The sequence below is a fragment of the Henckelia pumila genome, unplaced genomic scaffold (assembly GCF_033568475.1).
Source record: "Henckelia pumila isolate YLH828 unplaced genomic scaffold, ASM3356847v2 CTG_461:::fragment_3, whole genome shotgun sequence".
NCBI lineage: Eukaryota > Viridiplantae > Streptophyta > Magnoliopsida > Lamiales > Gesneriaceae > Henckelia > Henckelia pumila.
Window position 1 is genome coordinate 10838230 of NW_027331831.1, and position 24679 is coordinate 10862908.

At 35.3% G+C, this 24679-nt stretch overlaps 2 protein-coding genes across 8 annotated transcripts; both read right to left on the reverse strand.

Annotated features, from left to right (window-relative positions):
* LOC140871985 (protein FAR1-RELATED SEQUENCE 5-like) lies at positions 1-2170 on the reverse strand. The gene is made up of 4 exons (XM_073274724.1): positions 1074-2170; positions 467-962; positions 242-361; positions 1-159 (listed from the first exon to the last, which is right to left on the reverse strand). The coding sequence occupies exons 1-4, from the start codon at positions 2168-2170 to the stop codon at positions 1-3; spliced, it is 1872 nt and encodes a 623-aa protein (XP_073130825.1).
* Positions 2171-17180: 15010 nt separating this feature from the next.
* Positions 17181-21928, reverse strand: LOC140871213 (probable serine/threonine-protein kinase PBL3). Of its 7 annotated transcripts, none has more exons than XM_073273624.1 (10): positions 21645-21928; positions 21176-21468; positions 20944-21079; positions 19468-19604; positions 19239-19362; positions 18842-19153; positions 18255-18356; positions 17986-18127; positions 17574-17663; positions 17181-17472 (listed from the first exon to the last, which is right to left on the reverse strand). In XM_073273624.1, the coding sequence occupies exons 1-10, from the start codon at positions 21811-21813 to the stop codon at positions 17427-17429; spliced, it is 1551 nt and encodes a 516-aa protein (XP_073129725.1). In that variant the 5' UTR covers positions 21814-21928; the 3' UTR covers positions 17181-17426. The 7 variants fall into 7 exon arrangements, 2 of the variants coding, with proteins under 2 accessions (XP_073129725.1, XP_073129726.1); XM_073273625.1 differs by having other exon boundaries at positions 17182-17472; positions 18255-18332; XR_012147650.1 differs by having other exon boundaries at positions 17415-17472; positions 17574-17881.
* Between the last annotated feature and the right edge of the window lie 2751 nt (positions 21929-24679).

Here is a 24679-nt window from a genome sequence, read left to right on the forward strand (position 1 = left end):
TTAACGTGCTTTATTATTGATTACACCGTTGGATCCGATCACTTCATCCTCATTCGAACACCATCTTGATGAGCATAACGTTGTCAATGCTTGATCAACTCCATAGTTTGATACTAAATGTAGTCCATAATCGACATTCCAAGGATGAAGATGAACACCCTATAATTATTAGGCCAAATGTAAGAAACAAACATATATAGATATGATTAACAACATGACAACACAAACATAAATGCCATACCATTAATTGCTGTGAGAAAGAAATTTGATTCATAACAGAATTCTGAACACCTGGTTGAATAATCACATTATTGATGTTTTTCGGTTGAGGGTTCTTTTCTTTGCTTGATTTCACCAATACCTATGAAACCAACATATGTATGAATAGAATGCTTATATTGATACTAATTTTTATATTGATGCATTATATTGATACTATTAAAGATGCATGAGGAATATTTTTTACCTTCGATTTCTTAGAACACTTCTCCAACGGACCTTTCTTTCGAAGCTTCTTAGGGGCTCCTTTTGTTTTAGTGTACTTTGGATCAAGAAATTTGCAGGTAGCTATAGAAGCTTGAGTTGTATCATCAATATGATCGGATTGTACTTGCATGCTCTGTGGTGATACCAAAGTACGACCACAACCTGATCGCAACTTTGATATAGCAAGATCACTTGCTTTACTTTCAATCCACTCGAGAAGCTTTTGAGTTTCTTCATCATTATCTGCAGCCATGTCTGCAACATTTGTAAATGCCTCGCACAACTTCTCATAATTTAACTGACCAGGAGTAGTTATCCATCCATTATAATTGATCTTCACTCTCATATACAATCTACTCACATCTTTCCTCCAATGTCGAAGTATATATTGCTCAGGAACGACAGAAAACTTGTAACGAATCAAAACTGCAATAGCATGCCTACAAATTATTCCCCTAAACTCAAATAGATGACAACTACAAGAAAATATGCATTTATCTCTCTCAAACATAATTTCAAATCTTTTTTCCTTAACTCTTTCATGTACTGTAAAGTCTTCTGTAACCACATATCTCGTGGCAAAAGACCCATCTTCACTGGATTCAATGTCACAATACATCTTTCCCGTTAATTCTTGTTGAAATTCTTTAAATTTTGCAATTGTATAAGCTTTTTGAAATTGCCTCTCTATATCAAATCGAGTAATGCCAGGGACCATCTGTGAGAAGGATTTAAAATCAGCTTGAAACTCTTTCTCAACTTTACTCCTCAGAGCTCGCTCATATTGCTCCACAAATTGTTTCAAAGAAGTTTTCGAATGGACATACCCATCGAAAAAATAATTCATACTCTCGCTTCGTTGGGTTGTTGACATTCCGACCCAAAATGAAGTTCTAAGAAAACATGGAACCCAACGAGTTCTCTCTCTAAAAAGTCCAATCAACCAATCATTATTTTGCAATTCATACATATCAAGCATAGAAAACCAACCCTGTTTGAACTCATTTGTGCTTTGCGATTCATACACCAATTCATGTACAGATGAGAGTATGGAAGCCTTTTGACAATGATATCCAAATTTTTCAGGTAATTTCTTAAGGATGTGCCATAAACACCACCTATGTTTTGAGTTGGGAAATACTGCTTCTATGGCATTTTGCATTGCCCTATCTTGATCGGTGATTATCCCTTGAGATGACTTAAATTCCATGCACTCTAGCCATATCTTAAACAACCACACAAATGTCTCTGTATCCTTACTAGAAAGTAAACCACAACCAAGCAGTGTTGAGTGTCCATGATGATTAACACCGACGAAAGGAGCAAATGGCATGTCATACTTATTAGTTAAGTATGTTGTATCAAAAGTTACTACATCTCCAAATTCCTTATAAGCTTGTCGACACCTATTATCTGCCCAAAATATATTCTTTAATCGACCCTCATCATCAAAATCCAAGCTAAAGAAAAAACCAGGAGAAAGTGACTGCATTTTGGAAAAATAAGCTTGAATGGCAGCTGCATCTCCCTCTCCAAGTCTTAATTTCCTGACCTTATCAATATAATTTCGACAATATTTTTCAATAAAAGTCATACTTTCATATCCACCTGCTTCAACAACAACTGAGTTATAACTTTTATGAAGAGGAATACCTGCTATATTGAAAGAACATGTTGTGCACATGTCTTTTAAATTATTTCCTTATTGCATTCAATTTCTATATTTATAGTTTTGCCTTTCTTAGAAAAAGTTTTAAAATTGGTAATCTCAGTTATATCTTGATTCGAAATATTTGATTCTGATGATATATTGTTTCCATGCTTTGTAGGTTCTTATTTATGAAAATATATTGAAGATCTATTTATAGGAGTGCTTGGACCAAGAGAGATAAAAACAACGAGATAGAGAGATCAAGAGAGTGAAACATAGAGAGCAAAATACATAGAGAAAGTACTGAAGAAATTCTAGAGTATTGAAGATCTATCATTGAAGAATTTCTGAAGAGATACTACTGCTACGTTGTGTTGCCAAGTAGTGTTGGAAACACTAAAGAACACACGAGTGAAGTGTTGTTCAGAAAGTGTTTCTTTGGTTTTCGTTTTTCGGTTTAGAACTTCCTATTGATTTATTATTCTAGTTCTTACTAGTTTTTAGGAAGTCTTTTATTTTCTCAATCTGTTGAGAAAAGTAGATTTTTTGTAAAACAATCACTATTTGGTTTTTGTAAACTGATTTGATTTTCTAGTGATTATTTCGCCATGAGGCATCGTACAAGTACTTAGTACTTTTGCATAAATATCTGTGTGTTATTTACTTTTACTGTTAGTTAATTATTCTGCTGCATAGTGTTATCGTGAAGTATTGACAACACTGAAAGATAACACACTCTCTAATATTTATTTCTGGTATTTCTGTGATTTCACATTGTCCAAACCTTACAATTGGCGTCAGAGACATTCACTTGACGATACTAAGTGTGATTCTGTTTTTGTGTTTGACAGGACATCACAATGGAGATACCTTATTCTGGAACTGCTCAACGTCCTCCAATCTTGGATGGATCCAACTATGCTATCTGGAAACTCAGGATGCGTGTCTACATCAAATTGATTGATGAAAAGGTATGACAGCATGTGAAACAAGGATGGAATCCACCAAGGAGAACTGGTGGAGAAGGAGACTTTCCACTCAAACCAGAAACGGACTGGAATGCCGATGAAACTGCTGCTTCGAATATGAACAATAAAGCCCTTAATGCTATATTTACTTCTCTTGATTCTAATATGTTTGCACTTGTAACTAACTGTGTTTGTGCTAAACAGGCTTGGGAAAAACTTCAAATGCACTGTGAAGGATCCGATAGTGTGCGTCGAACCAAAAGAAGGATTCTCACTACTCAGTTTGAAAATCTGAGAATGGAAGAAAGTGAGACAATTGATGATTATGAACGCCGCTTGAGGAAGATCGAGAATGAGGCAATTGATCTTGGTGATGCTATTTCAAATGAACGCTTGGTGAGCAAAGTGTTGAGATCACTGCCGGAAAGATTTCAAATGAAGATTTGTGCCATTGATGAATCAAAAGACACATCAATTCTGGGATTGGATGAATTGATGAGTTCACTTCGAACATATGAGTTAGAGATGAATTTTGGAAAAAAGGACAAAGGTAAGTCTATTGCACTTCAAGTTTCTAATGACTCATACAATGATTTTGTTGATCTGACACAGGGAGTCAACGAGTCTGACTTAGGAGATGATTCAATCGCCTTTCTTACCAAACAATTTGGTAACTACTTGAAGAGAATGAGAGATTATAAGAAACCTGGTCAGAAACCCAAAGTTTTGAATGCTCCTGCTGTTGGAAAACCATTGAGGATATGCGGACCAGAACAGAATACCATCCCTTCAAAGAGTCAAAATCACTTTCAGAAAGAAGGAAAAACACTGAATATATCGAAGAAGTTTGAATCTGTGAAGTGTCATGAGTGCACAGGCTTCGGTCACTATGCTAATGAGTGCCCAACCAGACTTCGCAAAGGAATGTGTGCTTCCCTAAGTGATGATGAAGATGAGGAAGGAACAGAACAAGGAGAAGAAGAGACTCACAATTCCCTTTCAGTTTTGGTGCTGCAGAAGCAACACAGTGTTATCACAGGTGTCACAACACTTGGTCACAACACTGACCAAAAGGTACTGTGTTTGAATGCATCTGTTTCTGGAGACTCAAATCAGGAAGCTGGTGAAGTAGAACTTTCTTGGGATAATGCTCAGAAGATGTATGAAGAGTTGTATAATGACTGGATATTAAGGAACAAGACAAATTCTGCTTTAACAAAGGAGAACAGTGAACTGAAAGCTTCAGTGGCTAGACTAGAAGTTGTTCTGAGCAAAAAGGATTTAGAACTAGGCAATGTCAAAGAAGAGCTTGGAAGAGCCAATGCAACTCTCGCAAAGTATAATTCAAGCAAGACCAAGTTGGATTCAATTCTGATGATGGGAAAAGATGATAGAGCTGGTTTAGGATTTCATAATAGCAAGTTTGAAGTTGGGGAGTCATCAAAAACTGTTTTTGTCAAAGAGGACAGTAAATCTGCTAGCGTTCCTATTGCAATTCCAAAGAAAAAACCAATTCCATTGAAGGCACAAGCTCCTGTTCAGAAGAAAAAGCAAAGAAAGCGTAGGTTTGTTTGTCATTACTGTCACAAGCAAGGTCACATCAAGACTTACTGTTTCAAACTCAGGTATGACTATATGTACTGGAATTCCAGGCAAGAACTGTCATCAGTGTTGCCAACACTGAACCAGAACACTGCCAGGAGGAAAAAACTGAGAAAAAGGTTTGGATACCAAAAGCTAAATCCAGTTGTAATGTTGTTTATACTTCCTTAAAAACTAATGTTGCAGGTCATTGGTACTTTGACAGTGGCAGTTCACGCCACATGACAGGATTGAAGAAGTATCTTTCTGACTATGTTGAACAGGATAAAGAAAAAGTGACTTATGGAGGAAGAGCCAATGGAAAGATTTTTGGAAAAGGCATTTTGAATGTAGAAGGACTGCCTAAGCTTCACAATGTTCTACATGTTGAAGGATTAAATGCTAATCTTATTAGCATTAGCCAACTCTGTGATGATGATCTTTATGTTAAATTTGATAAGAATTTATGTCAAGTTTTTTATAAAAGTAATTCGTGTGTTTTGACAGGGTCTAGATCATCGGACAACTGTTATCAACTTGGAGAGGAACTTGCTTGCAAATTCACAAAGGTTGATGATTTGAATTTATGACATCAAAAGTTGGGACATGCCAACTTCAAAGCATTGAAAAAACTGAGCCAGTATGATGCTGTACGTGGGATGCCAAATTTAACTTCTGGAGTTCCATATGTGTGTGGAGACTGTAAAAAAGGTAAGCAAACTCATGTGTCACATCCAGTGTTACAACACTGTGGGACAACACGATGTCTTGAACTCCTACACATGGACTTAATGGGACCTATGGAGGTTGAAAGTTGTGGAGGTAAGAGGTATTCATTTGTGTGTGTTGATGACTTTTCAAGGTACTCATGGGTAAGTTTTTTAAGAGAAAAGTCTGAAACTTTCGATGCTTTCAAAAAAATTGATAAAGAAGATCATTAATCTCTTTGCTTTGAAGGTTATCAGGATTCGAACTGACCATGGTAAGGAATTTGAAAACTCATTGTTTGATCAATTCTGTGAAAAGAAAGGTATATCACATGAATATTCAGCACCTAAGACACCTCAGCAGAATGGCATTGCCGAAAGGAAAAACAGAACCCTCCAAGAGATGGCAAGGGTTATGTTAAGCTCCAAAAATATTGCAAAAAGATTTTGGGCTGAGGCTTTAAATACTGCATGTCACATATCCAATAGGGTATATTTAAGGAAAGGTTCTACTATGACATCCTATGAAATTCTCATGGAAAAGAGGCCTAACCTTAATATTTTCATATTTTTGGATGCATATGTTATGTTTTGAATGACAGGATGCAGTTGGCTAAGTTTGATTCAAAAAGCGATAAGTGTTTATTTCTTGGATATGCTTTGAATAGTCGAGCTTATCGTGTGTTTAACTTGATAAGTAGAACTATCATTGAATCTATTAATGTGGTATTTGATGATTATGCTGATCTGAAGGGGAAAATAATTGAAGACAATATTGATGATCTGCTAGATACTGTCTCTTCACAGACTGATTCCAGTGTTGTCAATAGTGTTGTCCCTCCTGAAAAATCACCCAGCACAACACTGAGTCCAACACTGAATATGAATGAACAGAGTACATAAGAACAGGATGATTTTGAAGATGAAATACGAGATGCTGGACATGATGTACCTAGCAAGATTCAGAAAAACCATCCTACTTCACAAATCATAGGAGATGCACAAGGAAGGATGCAGACCCGAAGAAAGGAAAAAGTTGATTATCGAAAGATGAGTGGGTTAGTGTGCATGACTTCCACATACTCTCAGGTAAGACATTCTTGCTTTGTGTCTAGTATTGAACCAAAAAATATTGGTGAGGCTTTAAAAGATGAGTTTTGGGTCAATGCTATGCATGATGAACTTGAACAATTTGTTAGGAATGATGTGTGGATCTTAGTTCCTCCACCTGATCATAGTAATATCATTGGAACAAAGTGGATTTTTAATAACAAAACTGATGAATCAGGAAATATTGTGAGGAATAAGGCGAGGTTGGTAGCTCAAGGGTATACACAAGTTGAGGGGGTGGACTTTGATGAAACCTTCGCTCCTGTAGCCCGAATAGAATCTGTTAGATTAATGTTGGCTATTGCATGTCACATGAAAATGAAACTTTTTCAAATGGATGTAAAAAGCGCATTTTTGAATGGAATTTTGAGTGAAGAAGTTTATGTAAGACAACCTAAGGGATTCGAAGATCCACATCATCTTGATCATGTTTATAAATTGAAGAAGGCCTCATATGGATTGAAACAAGCACCTCGTGCTTGGTATGGAAGGCTCACGGAGTATTTTCTTGACATTGGATTCAAAAGAGGTGAGGTAGATAAAACACTTTTTGTTCAAAAAGTACAAGGTAACATTCTTATCTGTCAAATCTATGTTGATGACATAATTTTCTGTGCTTCATCTCAAAAACTTGTAAATGATTTTGTTGAAAGCATGACTGCTACCTTTGAAATGAGCATGGTAGGTGAGTTGAATTACTTTCTAGGATTACAAGTGAAACAAATGAGTGATGGAATCTTTTTGTGTCAAAGCAAATATGCTAAGAATTTGGTGAAAAGGTTTTGTACTGATCATGTTAGACATATGAAAACACCAATGGGAACTAATGAAAAACTGTGCAAAGACAGTATTGCTGACAGTGTTGACAACACTTTGTACAAAAGCATAATTGGAAGTCTGCTGTATCTAAGTGTAAGTCGACCTGATATTATGTTCAGTGTGTGTTTGTGTGCCAGATATCAATCTGATCCTAAAATCACACATATGAAAGATGTAAAACGAATTTTGAAGTATGTTGCAGGCACTTTAGACTTAGGGTTATGGTACACTGAAGAAACCAATACTAATTTGGTAGGCTATAGTGATGCTGATTGGGCAGGAGATGTTGATGAGAGGAAAAGAACCACGGGTGGTTATTTTTATTTGGGTAACAACTTGGTTTCATGGTATAGTAGGAAGCAGAACTGTGTGTCACTTTCCACGACTGAATCCGAATATGTGGCAGCGGGAAGTTGTTGTTCTCAATTAATTTGGATGAATCAAATGCTACAAGACTATGGTCATAAAAGTGAAACACCAATTGTGTACTATGATAACTCAAGTGCTATAGATATATCAAAAAACCCAGTACAACACTCTCGAACTAAACACATTGACATAAGACATCTCTTCATTCGAGATTTGGTTGAGAAGGACTTGATCCAAATGGAGTTTGTTGGGACCAATAACCAACTGGCCGATATTTTTACAAAAGCATTAAACTTCGAGAGATTCTCTAGTCTTAGGAAATCTCTCAACATGTGTTCTTTATAAGCACTCACGGTTGCTGTCCTTAAGTGTTGCCAACACTGACGGACAACACCAAACATGCATAAGCATTTTTAGGACTTTAGGCATACTGCATATTCATATTGTTCTATGTTTTGCACTATTTGATAATACTGACTGACACTTTGTAGTTCTTCTGTCAAAGTTATTTTCAAAACACACTTGCCATGAAAATATGCTTTAAACCACGAAGTAGTTGAGGGATGTTCGTGTATTCCATGATCTTGTCCCATGTGAAAAGTGGTTTTAAAAATTAAAAAGCATGGTTTGATAAAATTTCAGTGACCAATGTCTTGAAAATCAAACTAAAATCGGAAGAAAATTGGAAAAAGCTACCTAAGAGAGTCCAATGAAGATCGTTCTTTTAGTGTGCAGGCTACCACTTCTGAATCAATATAAAAAAAAAGAAACACATGGCTCTGGAAGTGTGACAAATTCAAAAGTATTTTGAAGACTACAGTGTTGTTGGGAAGTGTTGCCAATACTGGTGCTTAACACGTGCTACACACACTTTGCATGCATCATTTTTGATCTAATCTCATTACATTCTGTTTTAGACATAAATTAGGTCGTGCATTTTGCATTTATTGTGATCATATCGTGCTCAGGGTTAACAGTTCAAAGACGAACAAAAATTAGAAAAATTGCCCAACTTGCTAAAAATTGAATTGATTGAGATTGAATATGTTTCAGTGGAGTTAAAACTCGATGTGGAGTTATTTATTTTTGGGGAATATTGATATATTCTTAAGTAAGAGTTTTAGGGTATCCTTAATTAATCAAATTTAATTTTCTTAATTAAAGAGATTTTTTTACCCGTTGGAGAATTGTTACCGTTAGGGGGAGATTCTTAGTCGGATATGAGAGATAGGGGCTTTTGATTTTTTTTACCGTTTGAACCCCATATTCCTATATATTTCTAAGCATTGTAGAAATTGATCTTATCGTCTTCAATCTTTTCTAACTCTCTCTGCAAAAATTCTCTGAAACCCTTAATTTCTATATTGTTTATAATGGCAGAAAAAGCTTTCGATTCGCATGATATAAGATCGGAGATGGATTATCAAGAAGAAGATAAGCCTTCGGAGGTATCTTCTGATCCTATTCTCACGATTGTACCTACGGCTATTCAACCTACACCGTTGGCATAAATTGCTCCAGGAGAACCCGGGAACAAAATCGACCTTGAGAATCCTCCTGATTTCTCAGTGTTGAATCGTGTGTTCCCAACACAGCCAATAGCGAGAAGGTCAAAGCGCCAAGTGGGCTTCAACCCCGATTTCACTACCAATAAGAGATTTTGTGGTAAGGGGGATACTTCACGTCCTATTTTGGATGATCCAGATTTCTCATCTGGAGATGATTCTGCGGATCAGGATTTTTAGGTGGTTTCTAGGACAAAAACCTTTGTTGCTGAAAATGCCAAATCAAAGAAAGGAGTTTCGTCTAGTGGTGATGATTCTTCTGATGAAATTTCTACTGATGTGGCTTCTACTGAGAAAGAGTTATCTAGTGTTCTTGTTGCTGATGATACCACAAAGCCAACCACAGAGGCTCCAGTGTCTACTGATGAGGAAATTTCACTGGCCACTTTCATGGCGAATATTCGGAAAACCAAGGCTAAACTTGCACCTTCACAAGTTCTATCTGATGGTGATGAACCAGATGCTGAAATGTTGCAAGAGTTTGAGAATAACCGGCCTTAGGAGTCTGATAGTTCATCTTCTTCGAGTTCTGAGGAAGAAGACTATGAGGATGCTGCTTCTGATGGTTCTGGAAGTTCTGAGAAACAAGCTGCTGATGACAGTGTTGCCAACACTGATGACAACACTGCTGCTGAATCTGACTCTGATATTGATCTTGCTAAGGCATACAATATTCAGTTTTATTCAAAGGAATCTGCTGATGAATGGGAAGCTCTGTCTGGAAAAGATTGTTGGGAAGAAAGAAATATTGATGAAGTGTCCTTCGAAAAGCAGAACTTGGTGACTTTCTTGAAACAGCAGAAGTTATATTCTACTGTCACCACTGCCGGACCATTTTCAAGAAGAGCTGTGTTAGAATTTTACTGCAATCTGAACATAAAGACTGGAGATGAAGAATCATTTAAGTTTGGAAGAATGTACATCCGGGGAAAGGTGTATGACTTTACTCCTGTTTTGATCAATGAGCACTACAATACTCCTGATATCGATGATGATGCAGTTACTGAGGATATTGATCAAGTCACTAAAGTGATCACTGGAGGGATGGTTCAAAAATTTCCACTGCACCCAGACAGGTTGTCAGCTGCAAAGCTTACTTCTTTCTTTTCCGTGCTTCACAAAATTGCGATCAGGAATTGGACGCCATCTACCAATACAACAGTGGTAACTAAGCCACAAGCCCTTGCGTTGTTTGCCATTGGAACTCAAGCTCCTTTGGACTTTGGAAATTTGGTGTTCGAAAATATTATGACCTTTCGAGAAGGTGGTTGGAAAGCAACTAAGTTTCCGTTTCCTTCATTGATCTATGGTATGCTGGAATCTCAAGGCTTCACGAAAGAGGATGATGAAGAATTTATTGGAGGAGATGAGCTTATCAAGATCACACCTAGTTTGCTGAAAGGAAATAGGATGATTGATCTACCATGGACTGGTGTTGTACCCAGTGTCGCCAACACTGAGTCTATTCCACCTATGACTATTTATAACACTGCTGTAATTATGTTGAATTCTACTGCAATTCGTGCTCAAATGGCTCATGTTGAACTAAAAATTTCACAAGCCAAAGCTGATCTGGAGTACTATGAAGCCTTAATGGCTGAGTACAGGACTAAACTTGGACTACCAGGGCCCTCTGGACAAAAAGGAGGAGTAGAATCAAGTGCTGAGCAAGCTGAAGAGGCAGATGATTAGATGTGGTTGATCGTAATTGGTTTTAGGATTTTTTTTCTTATCCTTATCTTTTATTTTTTATTTATTATTTTGCTCTGAGTTAGTAATATATTTCTGAGTTGATTAGGTTGTGCTCCTTATTACTCTCTGATATGATATTAAACTATTTGCTACTCTTATCTAGTAAGTGTTGAGAGTTGGTGTTGTCAACACGACCGCACAACACTGTGTTCTGAGATGATTAAATTCAGGGGGAGCTTTAGTTGCATAAGATAGGGGGAGTCATTTGCACTTGTGTGTGTGTTTTGTCCAAAAAATCAAAAAATGGGAGTTTGAAAGAACATGTTGTGCACATGTCTTTTAAATTATTTCCTTATTGCATTCAATTTCTATATTTATAGTTTTGCCTTTCTTAGAACAAGTTTTAAAATTGGTAATATCAGTTATATCTTGATTCAAAATATTTGATTCTGATGATATATTGTTTCCATGCTTTGTAGGTTCTTATTTATGAAAATATATTGAAGATCTATTTATAGGAGTGCTTGGACCAAGAGAGATAAAAAACAACGAGATAGAGAGATCAAGAGAGTGAAACATAGAGAGCAAAATACATAGAGAAAGTACTGAAGAAATTCTAGAGTATTGAAGATCTATCATTGAAGAATTTCTGAAGAGATACTACTGCTACGTTGTGTTGCCGAGTAGTGTTGGAAACACTGAAGAACACACGAGTGAAGTGTTGTTCAGAAAGTGTTTCTTTGGTTTTCGTTTTTCGGTGTAGAAATTCCTATTGATTTATTATTCTAGTTCTTACTAGTTTTTAGGAAGTCTTTTATTTTTTCAATCACTAGTTGGTTTTTGTAAACTGATTTGATTTTCTAGTGATTATTTCGCCATGAGGCATCGTACAAGTACTTAGCACTTGTGCATAAATATCTGTGTGTTATTTACTTTTACTGTTAGTTAATTATTCTGCTGCATAGTGTTATCGTGAAGTATTGACAACACTGAAAGATAACACACTCTCGAATATTTATTTCTGGTATTTCTGTGATTTCAGACTTTCCAAACCTTACATATACCATTCACTTCTAGTTGTCGTTTCACGTGAGCATTCAACTGACTATAGCATCGAAATGCTCTAGACTTGGTTGGACTAGTTTGATGATTATGTTCGAGATGGACACCGGTAATTTTCCATACTCCAGCAACATCTGAACAAGCTGTCGGTCTAGCTTTACAGCCTGTTTGACCGGTTGGTTGGGGCTTCATTGTAGTGCATGTATTACTATTTCTGCGGCTTTCTCGGCCACATGTGAATGCAATGTACGTGACAACCCCTTCTTTATTCTTCCGTGAAGTTCTTTTTTTAACTGGAAAACCAACATGATATGCATACCTTTTGTAAAAGTCAAAAACTTCATTCTCATTTTCAAATTTCATTCCAACCTTGGGCTCAATCTCAATGTCTTCTGCAAACAAATGTACATCGTTCACTACACCATCATTTTTTGAGTTTAAAGCACCTACACAAAACATGCATAAAAACATGCATCAAGTTCATATAAATATATTTAATAATGCCACTAACTCTCTCCATTATTCTACAAAAAGTGTAGCAGGGAAAAGAGATGATCTTTTAAAGGTTTGAATTGGTCTGCGCTTGACTTTTTTGCTACTCAAACTATGTATAAGATTTATGATCAAAGACTACTTCATCAGCGTCTTCTTTACACATATGTCTACACCCCCTTATTCTCCTTTCTTCACAGTAGGAAAAACTGTCTTAAAAAAATTGAAATACCCAACAATTAGACCTATGAATGTTGTTTTATCCAATTACCTAATTTTCTAAACTTTTCATTTTCCAGATCCTAGTCTTTCTTATTTATGAATAGTTATCCAGTTTTTTGAGATTTATTGAAAGACAAATCCATATTAAATCTGCTGCAAATTCCAATCTAAACATAGTTCTATTTAAATGAATTTATACATATCTAAGGCAGTGTTTGCAATCTCTAAAAATAAGTGATTATGAAATTTTTCTTTACAAATTTTTGAAGACAAAATTCATAATCACTTATATTTAGAGGTTGCAAACACTACCTAAATTTCATAATCATTTTTTCAATTGTTAGTCACCCACGTGCAACGCACGTGCACTTTCTTCCTAGTTCTTCAAAAATAATGGAATTGAATTAGTAAAATCTAAATCTTACCTGTTAATCAACATCTTAGATAGTTTGATGCCAAACAGAGTGCTAGGACAATGTCGTCCTATCAATTTTTATGTTTACATTATATTTATATATATATATGTATATATATATATATACAGTAATATTTATCAATCTAAATAGAGCAAAACACAATACATGAAAAAAATCATGCACGACAATAACTCATATATATTCACATGTCCATTTGTGACACTTGCAATCTGTTTTTTTTTTTTTTTTTGGTGAATTTGATATAATGAAAATTCTCTTCAAATCGATCGGAGAAGATAAATTTTTTCATCCAAATACTAATCATAAAGAAAAACAATAAAAATAATGTAAGACCGAGTGTATGCCGTTTCACCAGAAGTTATATATAGCCGATGGTAACGGTGCAACTCAAATATTTTAAATTGTACAACTCAAGCGCCACGTTTCGATTTTTCACTAAACATGGATGAAAAAATAAAATGATACGATAAAATTATATATGAGAAAAAAATGAGTATTCAAATATTTTAATTTTTTTAAAAAAATTTTTGTTTTTCAAATTACTCACATATGAGTAATTAACATGACATTTTGAAATTTAATACTATTTTCATTATCTTCTGTTGAGTTAATTAATTTTTGAGTAGATATTATGTGAGACAATCTCATCGATTTTTATCCTTAAGATGAGTCAACCCTGTTCATATTTACAAATAAAAATAATACTTTTCACAAAAAAATTTAATAATTTTTCTTGTGTGGCCTAAATAAGAAATATATCTCATAAAATTGACTTGTGAGATCGTCTTACATGAGTTGTTCATTTAATTTTTTTCGAATTCTAATTACTCCGACGTATGTTCGTCACGTCTGGGATCCACTACTAATCACTCAATAAACATGTAATTAACTTAATTAAAATATGGAAAACTGCAATTTCGGTCATATATGTTTGTCACTTTGCAATTTTGGTCCTCTATGTTTTCATATTTCAGTTTTAGTCCTACATGTTTTGATTTTTGACAATTTCAGTCCTTTTATTCGAAAATGCTTATGTGGCACTATACACGTCAGCTTCACATCAGCACTACATTGGTGTCACATCAGTGCCACATCGGAAAAAAGACTAAAATTTCCAAAAAATAAAGATAGCGAACTAAAATTGAAATCTGAAAATATAAAGGACCGAAATCGCAAAGTGAGAAACGTACAGGACCAAAAAAGCAATTTTTCCTTAAAATATTAACATATAAATAGCTGAATATAACAGAAACTTGTGAGTTAATTATACAACCCAATCGAATTACAAAACAAATAGAAATATCCTTAAATTAAAACCAATGGTGTCATCTGCTTCTAGATCCTGGTAATTGACTTAACATTGATTCACCTTGTGAACAACTTGCAAGTTGCATCATCGAATGTGGTGTTCATGATAGAAGCGAGGACATTAGTGAAATTGCCAAGTACTCAATGTATGAGTACACAAGTTTATATGCAATGCATAAAACAAGACTACTTTGGTAAACCTGGATTGAATAAAATTTGAAACTCATGCTAAGAGTGTAGGCACCCCAATATGAGCTCGATGTTCCAAAAATCCATTGGATGTCACAAATACTGACCGTGATCTTGGACATACATTGTCCTGGATAATCGCACACATTTTTCTATGGATCTAGTGGGTGTCACACGGTTACAAGAAACAAGAGCTGATCAACAACCCTACTCAATTTACTATCTCAAGGGATATCAGGCTCAACGTGATTAGCACATGTTCATATATACATACATTACAGGATACTAATGCATCATATGACAGATAATACTACAATATATAAATTAAGATCGATGCATCCTCAGCTGGATATATCAGTAATTACTTACATATCTCTAAAAAAACTTGTTAGCAGCACAAATTATAAAGTCTATAAAGTCACAGCCTAAAGATAAGTGAACATTATATCACTATTTTTTTTTATCTAACAGTCTCTATTATTCCAATAGATACTTCCAATAACTATTAAGTATTCAGGACTGTACTTTCATCAATCGTTAGTCCGTAGAAGTCGAGAGCCCCGCAACTGAGCATAGTTTTGTTACAACCTCAATAGCACACTGCTCCTTGCTAGCCCTCGATAATAATGGGTCATGGCTAGAAACACTCAAATATATACTGAATAACTCAAGAAACTCTGTTGCAGTTAGGCATGATTGCCGCATGAGAATCTCATGGCTATTTTAACTTATTAAAATTTTTTGCAACAAACATTTTGTTATGATTTTTATTTATAAATTAGTTAAATAAAACACAATAAAATATCGGTATGATATGATTTTTTAGTGTTTCTAATATTTTAATTTTTAATCATTTTTGTCAACCAATGCTTTCTTGTGATTTATATTTATAAATAGCTTTAATAAAACATGGTAAAAAAATCATTACAATAAGAATATGAAAAAAGAAAATGATACGATAATTATAGATATGAGAAACATTATATTTATACGCTCACATGAGCTATTGAAATGTTTTATCTTAAAATGTTAATGTAAATGTAGAAAAGCGATGATCATAAATGATGACACTGAAACTGCAACAGTTACATTGTTCGAACACACCAATACACGCATACCATATATGTAAACATTGAAATTTAAAAACTTAACTATTTTTCCCATTATAAAGACTAAAAACTATAACAATATATTTATGAGATGATCTTGCAATTAACGAATGAATATTTTTACAAAAGATGAGATGGATAAACCAGTTATGGATTTTTGTAAATTAAAAATACATGTTTTGAAGGTAAATTTTTGTAATTAATAACTAATTTTTGTAACATAAAAATACATGTTTTGAAAGTATATTTTTGTAAACAAATCTTTACAAAAATTAGTTATTAACATTACTCACTATTTATTCCTACTACAAAAGGCACAATATTATTTATTATTTCAATTTATGTTTATCATTTCAAGAGCAAAATTTTGAATATTTCATCATTGGATCGGAGCAAATTAATATTTTATAAATGACATTTATACAACATGAGATAGGAAATTTTCAACAAATACATTGATCGTTAATGATGTTGACATACAAGTAATAGAAGACGACAAAATACCGGAATGGAATTGAGAATAATAAAATTATTGTTATTCTTGCAAGTAAATTTTTTTACAATAAAAAATAGACCTTCTAACAAAATAATAAAATAAAAGACAGCACAATAATTTCTATTAAATATGATGATAATATTGATTCTCATAGAGAATAAAAACCGCATGGTACGAAAAAAAATCATGAAAGAGAGAAAATATCAAAATATAAAGAAAAAAATATTTGACGCAATAATTTAAATTAAGGTTTAGAATGCATTAGCTATATCAATTTTATTCCATAGATCAATAGTTACAAAATAAATGATCTAACATATAAGATAGAAAATTACAAAATCAATATTTAATGTAATTCGATTAATGTATTTCATTTATTAACAAATAAATAATAAATCACATTATTCAAGATATACATATATGAGAAAGAAAATAAGACGAATTCATGGTATGAAACATGTCATAATTACTCAAGATTAATCAACAAAACAATGGAAAACTCTGTTGAGGTGCAATAATCGTCCCTGCTGGTAGAGCGATCGAACCATGTTTCTTGAGATGTTGTACGGTTTAAAAGATTTGAGTTGTATCATTACCACCAAGCAATCAGTCCTACAATTGTATCAGAGCCAATGTCATGAATTTGATTCTTATTGATTGTAAAGAGTGCAGTTATTGGGAGTGAGATTGTTGAGGTGCAATAATTGTTCCTGCTGGTAGAGCGATCGAAATATGACGTGGATGTTGTACGGTTTAAAAGATTTGATTTACGGTTTAAAAGATTTGAGTGACATCATTACCACCAACTATAGCTTTTGATAAAGCGGCAAGTGCATGATCCTACAATTTGTAATAATTGCGCTGTTTATTATTGGAGATTTTAATGATGATAATAATTTATATCAATCTCAAATTTTCATTTAACTAATTTCATTGCAAAGATTAAGCAACTTGCGAAACCACTCATACATAAAGTGCAAAAATTCAAACAGAAGTGCGAATCAATGAACTCTGTTTGACGTGTACTTAGGAGCTAATAATATTCTCAGCTAGAAAAACTTAAAAAATCCTCGGGAAGCCAATGGCTCGGCTAATTATTCTAAAACAACAAAAATGGAATCGAGATGAACGAAATGAAACTTGATCTCCTTCAAACGTACAGCTCAAGCAGACGTCGCCATGTAACGAATCAAGTCGATCACGCGGTTGCTGTCACATGCAATGCAAGTAAGATTTACATTAGCAATGAATGCACTTACTGATCCCAAAGTTGGCAATGAAAATACCACTTTAATGTACATGTGAGTTACCTGTAACCCCATTCATTGTCGTACCAAGAGAGAAACTTGATGAAGTTGCCGTTTAGAGCAATTTCGGCCCTGGCGTCGAAGATACTTGACCTACATTGATGCCATGGATAAAGGTAGTAAGTTCCATGGCTCAAACGTTAATTTCTAGTGGATTTATAGATCAAAATAACAAACAAAGGAAATCGGTAGGTCGAAAAAGAGTGGAAAACAGCCGGAGAAGACGATCATCTGCAGTCACCAATAAAGTCGGTAGACACCACATCATCTTCTGTGTATCCTAGGATACCCTTCAACTTACCCTCAGATTCCTCCATATGAAACAGCAAACAAGTCAGACCCCATTCGGCAAAATGAGTCTGAATTCGAGGAGGGATTTTTGTGGTCTAAAAGAAACAAGAAAATGGTATTTTACTTGATCGCTGCTTTGATTTCATCATATGAAGCTGCCTTCTCGAGCCTTGCAGTGAGATCGACAACTGAGACATCGACGACTGGAACACGAAAAGCCGTGCCAGAGCGCAAAAACACCAACACGCGAAGAGTGTCAAACTTCGCTGCCAAATTAAAACGACTACTTGAAAACCATCCAAAAAAATAATGAGAAGAATAGACATCGGGAGATGAAAAGAGGTTGCAACAAAGTAAATTAACAGGAGAAAAAAAAAAGAGCAAAACACAAACCATGAGGGAAAGCCCGAGATGGCAGCCGGCCGTCTACTCTACCTCTACCCCACGTCATGGGAGGCAGAAGGAGGAAAACTGAGGCAACAGATAATAAAAGGTCTGAGGAAAAAAAAATCAGGCGATATGGAGATTGTACCACAACGTGTATGAGTTAACTAAGCAGCCATTATTACCATGGTAATGGAATGCACAAATGAGAAGGGAAGAAACGGCCGAAGCAAATAAATGAGCGGCTGAGGCGCTGAGCCCATATATTAATTACATGGTACAAAGTATGAAATCACAACCGAGGACATGGAGAAACCAAGTTTAAACCTGATAAGTAAGGGTATACATGAAAATTCACAATTCAAACTGGCTTATTTAGATTATAGTAGATATTGTACAAAAGGATTTGCCTACTGTATATATAATCAAAGTTTTATCTCCAAAAAAAATCATGAACCTGAAAATAAATAAGGTAGTGTTTGCAACATCTAAAACTATGTGATTATGGTTGCAAATCACTTATTTTTAAAGCTGCAAACACTATCTAAATATGGAAGTGATCAAGCTGAATTTTCGGTATAGGAATGAATGAGTACTGTTTTTTGAAGCTTGGAGCTTTTCGAGTGTGTCTAAAACCTCGGTCATGCGTGGCCTGAGTTTCGGGTCGGTGCATAGACATTTCAAAGTTAAACTAGCAACGCTGAATGCTGCTTCCTGAGTATATTGTCCCTCCAGCTTTGTGTCCATAATCCGGGACAATTTTCTCTTGTAACCCAAGTACGGTTTCGCCCATTCGGCGAGGCCTAGCTCGACGCCGTCATTTTTATTATCATGAGCTCGTTGTCCAGACAAAAGTTCAAGCAAAACTACCCCGAAACTGTACACATCGCATTTTGCTGACAGCCTCCCTGTTCATGAAGCCGGAAATATTATATCGTTACCATTTACCAAATTGCAAGGAGAAAGATTAAATGGACAAAGCTGAAAAGGGACCTGTGGCCACATATTCTGGTGCAGCATAACCTCTGGTACCCCTGACTTCTGTAGATGTGTGACTTTTACCCTCTTTCGGGCCCGGTCTGGCCAAACCGAAGTCAGACAGCTTTGCATTGAATTCCTGCAAATGAGATTTCAGTCGATATATACATTGTACATGTAAATATTTCGGTGGAAATTAAAGTGAGTAGATTGTGATAAACGTACGAGTTTTGATCCTACATACCCCATCAAGAAGGATGTTAGAGGGCTTAAAATCTCTATGTATCACCTGGTGTACAGCTTCGTGCAAGAAACAAAGGCCTCTGCCTGCACCTATTGCAACCTTGATACGGGTCGCCCAAGAAAGGGGTTGAGACCCTCCTGTAAAAAAAAACATAAAGGCAGGACGCTTAATTCACAAAAACTCTTGCGAAACAGTCTCGTATTTTAATTTATTATTTTTATATCAAAATATTACTTTTTATCGTAAATCCGAAGGATTGGACATAGACATATTCATTTTGATGTTATATCAGGTTGACACAGTCACAAAGACTATAAGAATTTTGAACGATTATAAAAATTGGTGGTTCATTCGAAGCTCAAAAACAAGAAGACGAAAAACAATTTATGCATGGCAATAATAATAGTTTATTTAAAACACAACTTACTATTTCGCATCCCGAAGTCAGTGGTTGAAGCAATAGAAAATGCATGTTCGAACTTTTGGTGGGGAATGAATGAGGGTAGGAAAAGGCTACACTGGAAAAACTGGAAATTCATGTGCACTTCGAAGTTCATGGGAGGAATGGACTTTCGTCAACTAGAACCTTTTAACAAGACACTGTTAGCGAAACAAATCTGGAGAATTTTAGAAAATCCGGGATCACTTGTAGCTCGTGTTCTTAAAGCTAGATACTTTAGACATCAAGATATCATGGATGCTTCGGTTGGAAGTAACCCATCCTATTTCTGGCGATCACAAATGTGGAGCAGAGAATTGATAAGATCAGGAATACGCTGGAGAGTTGGGAATGGGGAGAAAATTGAGACATTTCGAGATTCTTGGTTACCTACAGCAAAGCTATACCGAACAGAGCAAATTTGGAGCAAACCTTTAAGAATGTCAATTCGCTTTTGCATGAGGGGTGCTGGAATGAACCGTTATTGAATTCTATCTTTCCATCATATATTGTCCAAGAAATTATGGAGATTCCTATCCCTTCTTCAGTGATTGAGGATTCCAGATATTGGTGCACGGGTTCAAAAGGAAAATATTCGGTGAGAGAAGGGTGCAAAGTAGCAGTTGGCTTCTACGATTCTCCGAAGTTTTGTTCGGGGAAGCCATTACAATCCTGGTGGAAATTTCTATGGACATTGTCAATCCCTCCAAAAGTAAAGAATTTTACTTTGGCGAGTATCACATAACATTATTCCAACTAGAGTAAATTTGATGGCCCATCATGTTCCAGTAACAAATACTTGCCAATTATGTCACCACAACTATGATTCTACAAGCCATGCACTACTTTGGTGTGCAAGAGTCAAGCCTTGCTGGTCAGGTACAATCTTTAAACAATATCTTAAACAAACGGGTAATATGGAAATATTGGATGTTTTGTTATGGATGAAACAAGTATTGAATAGAGAAGAGTTCGAGATGTTAATTAGTATAATAAAATTGCAAGTATTACTTTCAAAAAAAAAAAACACAACTTACTCCTAAACAAGTGATTATCGAGACTTCCTCTGGGCATGAACTCGTAGACCAAAAGCCGGTTATCGGCCTCGCAGCAGTATCCGATAAGTTTAACAAGGTTGGTATGACGAAGTTGACCAAGATAATTAACTTCTGTCTGTAAACCAGAGACATATCTTTTTCAAAATATCCACAGATAATTAAACACTTGAACTAATCAAGCCATCCAATGACAAAATAAAAATTCACTTACCAACCACTCTTTGTGACCTTGGAAACCATCAGGATTCAACTTCTTGACAGCGATGACGACCCCGGAACCGGGCTTTGCAGGGGTAAGTGTATGCTCATCAATCCACCCTTTGTAAACATTACCAAATCCTCCTTCCCCGAGAAGAGCACCGGGTCGAAAGTTTCTTGTTGCATTCTTTAACTCATTCAAAGAAAAGGCCTTCAAGTATGGTGATGAGACAACTTGTGCTTCTGATCTTGGAGTAGGAAGGCTTGAATCATCACCGGAAAAGGGAATGTTTATGTTGGAATGAGCTGAAGAATTTGCATATAGTTAGCTCAAGGGGATATATATATAGTAGAACTCGAGCCAGCCCAAACAGTATATGAGATATCGTTGGCACCAAATACGAGAATCCCAAATTAATCCAAAAAGTCATCAACAATTAAATAAATGTTATTCATAACATAAAATAATTGGAAGTAGTTACCAGCAGGATCAGAGTCATGAAGAGCAGAGGCAAAGGTGAAATGATCTGAAGATAGTGTGGTGGAGCTGACGTTAGTTTCTATTGAATGGGCAAGCGCTAGCTGTCGATAAAGCTCTCTTTTAAGAGTGGCCGCCACCAGCCTCTCCCAGTTATCGTTTGATCTTGGCATTGTTAAACAAACTCACTTTCCTCAAATTTCAACAAGTTAGAAGAAATTGAGCAGGCAAGTCTTTTTCCACGAAAATTCATGGAGGAAGCAGCTATTAATTAAAAACGACCGCTGAACATCCACAAAGTAAGATAATCGGTCATTGGTCAACGTACGTATATATATAAAACCTAAAATTTATTTTGGTACATTAAATATTAAGAAAATATCAATCATGTATTCATGTTGTACATCAATTATTGGTACATGATCAAATTATAAAAATAATTTTATCCTTTACCTAAATTATTTAAAATCTAATATTTTTTTTAATTCAAATATATACAACTTTGATTTTTCAAATTATTTTACTGATTATAGTTATAAGCATAAGTTTATATTTATTTAAATTTTAACAAAAATATTATAGATATTAATAATACACATATACATCCATATATATATATATATATATATATATATATATATATATATATCAGTGTTCTAAAAATCCCCGTCTAGGCGCTGGACGACGGCCTACCGCCTCGATTAATGGTTGGAGGCATCGCCCGATTAACTGGCCGCCTAGGCGGCCTGGGCACTACCTAGGCGGTTTACCTATATAATAAAAAAAACTTTTAATTTTTTAAAATAATATATAAAATTTAAAAATAAAAGAAAGAACCACAAACCCACAATCAAAAAAGAGAAGAAACAAAACAAAACAAAAAAAGTGGAAGAAAACATAGAAAAGCCGTCGTGAACCGCCTAGGTGGCCTGGGCACTACCTAGGCGGTTTACCTATATAATAAAAAAAACTTTTAATTTTTTAAAATAATAAATAAAATTTAAAAATAAAAGAAAGAACCACAAACTCACAATCAAAAGAGTGAAGAAACAAAACAAAACAAAAAAAAGTGGAATAAAACAAAAAAAAGCCGTCGTGAACTTGTCTTCAATATTCAACCTTCTTGTTGTCTCATCAATAATTGAGTATTGACTATATTAGTATATATATTTTACTATATTAGTAAAATTTTAAATGAATTTTATACAAAAAAACTGAAAAAACATAAGACAGAAAAATTATTTTTCACAATAAAACTCATAAATATTTCATGATTTTAATTTTTTAGGTTAAAAAAAACCGCTTAGGCGGCTAGGCGGTGGGTCACGGCCCGCCAGCCTATGTATTTTTTTTTCATTTATTAATTTTTTAATAAAAATTAGTCCCAATTCACGCCTTCACCAACCCTTCACCATTTACGCCTTCCCCATCACCCTTCACTATCCACATCATTTATTGCCGCCGCCGGCCACGACCACCCACGCCGACCGGTTACGCATCTCCTACACCACTGTCCCTCACCTTCCAATCCATCCCTTGCCTGACCTCCACAAGCCCCATCCAACAACTCTACCACCGTCGCCAGCCACCCCAATCCCGACCACCCTATCCATCACCTCACGATAGCCTCTCACCCCTTCATCTTCACTGCTCGGTTGCCGTTTCTGCCTCCATCTTACCACCTATCTCCAGCCGCCGCTTCTCATCCGAACCAGCCAGATCTCCACCATGTCCTATCCCAGCACCACCACCCAAACCACCTCCACCACCTAGACCTCCACGGCCAAAATGTTCTTCTTTTCGCGATCACAAATCGCGCCGGCAAGGGCGGCGAATGACGGCGGCTCTGGAAAGCGGGTTCGATAGAGCTAGCTCAAAAATTAGGAAAATAACTACTCGAAAAAAGTTCTCGAGGAGAGGATTCTGGATGTACTCTCGGATCTAAATTTATATCACCGACGACGAAGTTATTGGCGGTCGAAGGTGGCGAAAATGTTCAAGAACAAAAAGAAAGAAGAAGAAAAAGTGTGCGGGAGAGAGATTAAAGGGGAGAGAAAATATTTAAGAAAACATTAAAAAAAATTACACATGGGACAACCACCTAAGCTGGGGCCCATGTTTCCTCTATATATATATATACTAGCAGCTGGAAAAAGTAAGAACATTGTGGGGAAAAAAACATAAATAAGCAAGCATCTATTTGCACATATTACCGAGAAAAGAAGAAAAATGGGTTGAATGTAGATAAATGGGTTGAATGAATTCGTCTCAGCTCCATAAAAAATTAAAAAAAAAACTCTACTTACAGTTGTGCTACGAAGCCAAACTCATCCCGGCGCCACCAAAGCCCACAACCGGAGGGAAATCGTTGGCTTGAAGGCAAATCAGAAAGATGGATTTAGGAATTAGGGCATAGATATCGGTAATAATGGAGTTGAGAATTAGGGCTGAGTTACGAATGAAGAGATGTCTTTAATTGGGATTTCTCAAGTACGTCACAAGCACATATTGATTTCGTTAGTTCAAATCGAGAGAGTTAACGGGAGGATATGTTTGAGACACATTTTATGAAAGGATAATTATTCCTTGATATATTTCCATGTTTTGAAATATTATAATAATGTGTTTTTCCTTTCTAGGATTGTTAGTTAATATCGTGTTTCTTATCTATATGTTTGATATATTTTAAACTATGAATTGTTTTGATTTGAATTGAGATAATATAATATTCCTAGATTTAAAATATGGTTTTTTGGACTTGAAGTTTAGATCTTTTTAAATATCTTATTGGTTGAGATATTTTAAATAGGAATTGTTTTATATTGGATTATAGAATGATATATTCCTATATTTTAAAGGGCTTAAATATTTCTATATTTACTTGATTATTTTGTAGGAGATATTATGCACTTATCATAATATATCTCTATCTCCTAACTTATTTTTGTTTCCTTATCATTGTAGATTCAAGTTTGAATTAAGAAAACAAAATCAAGCCTTTTTGGAGATAAGATTGTTCACGCTTAAAACAAAGATGGA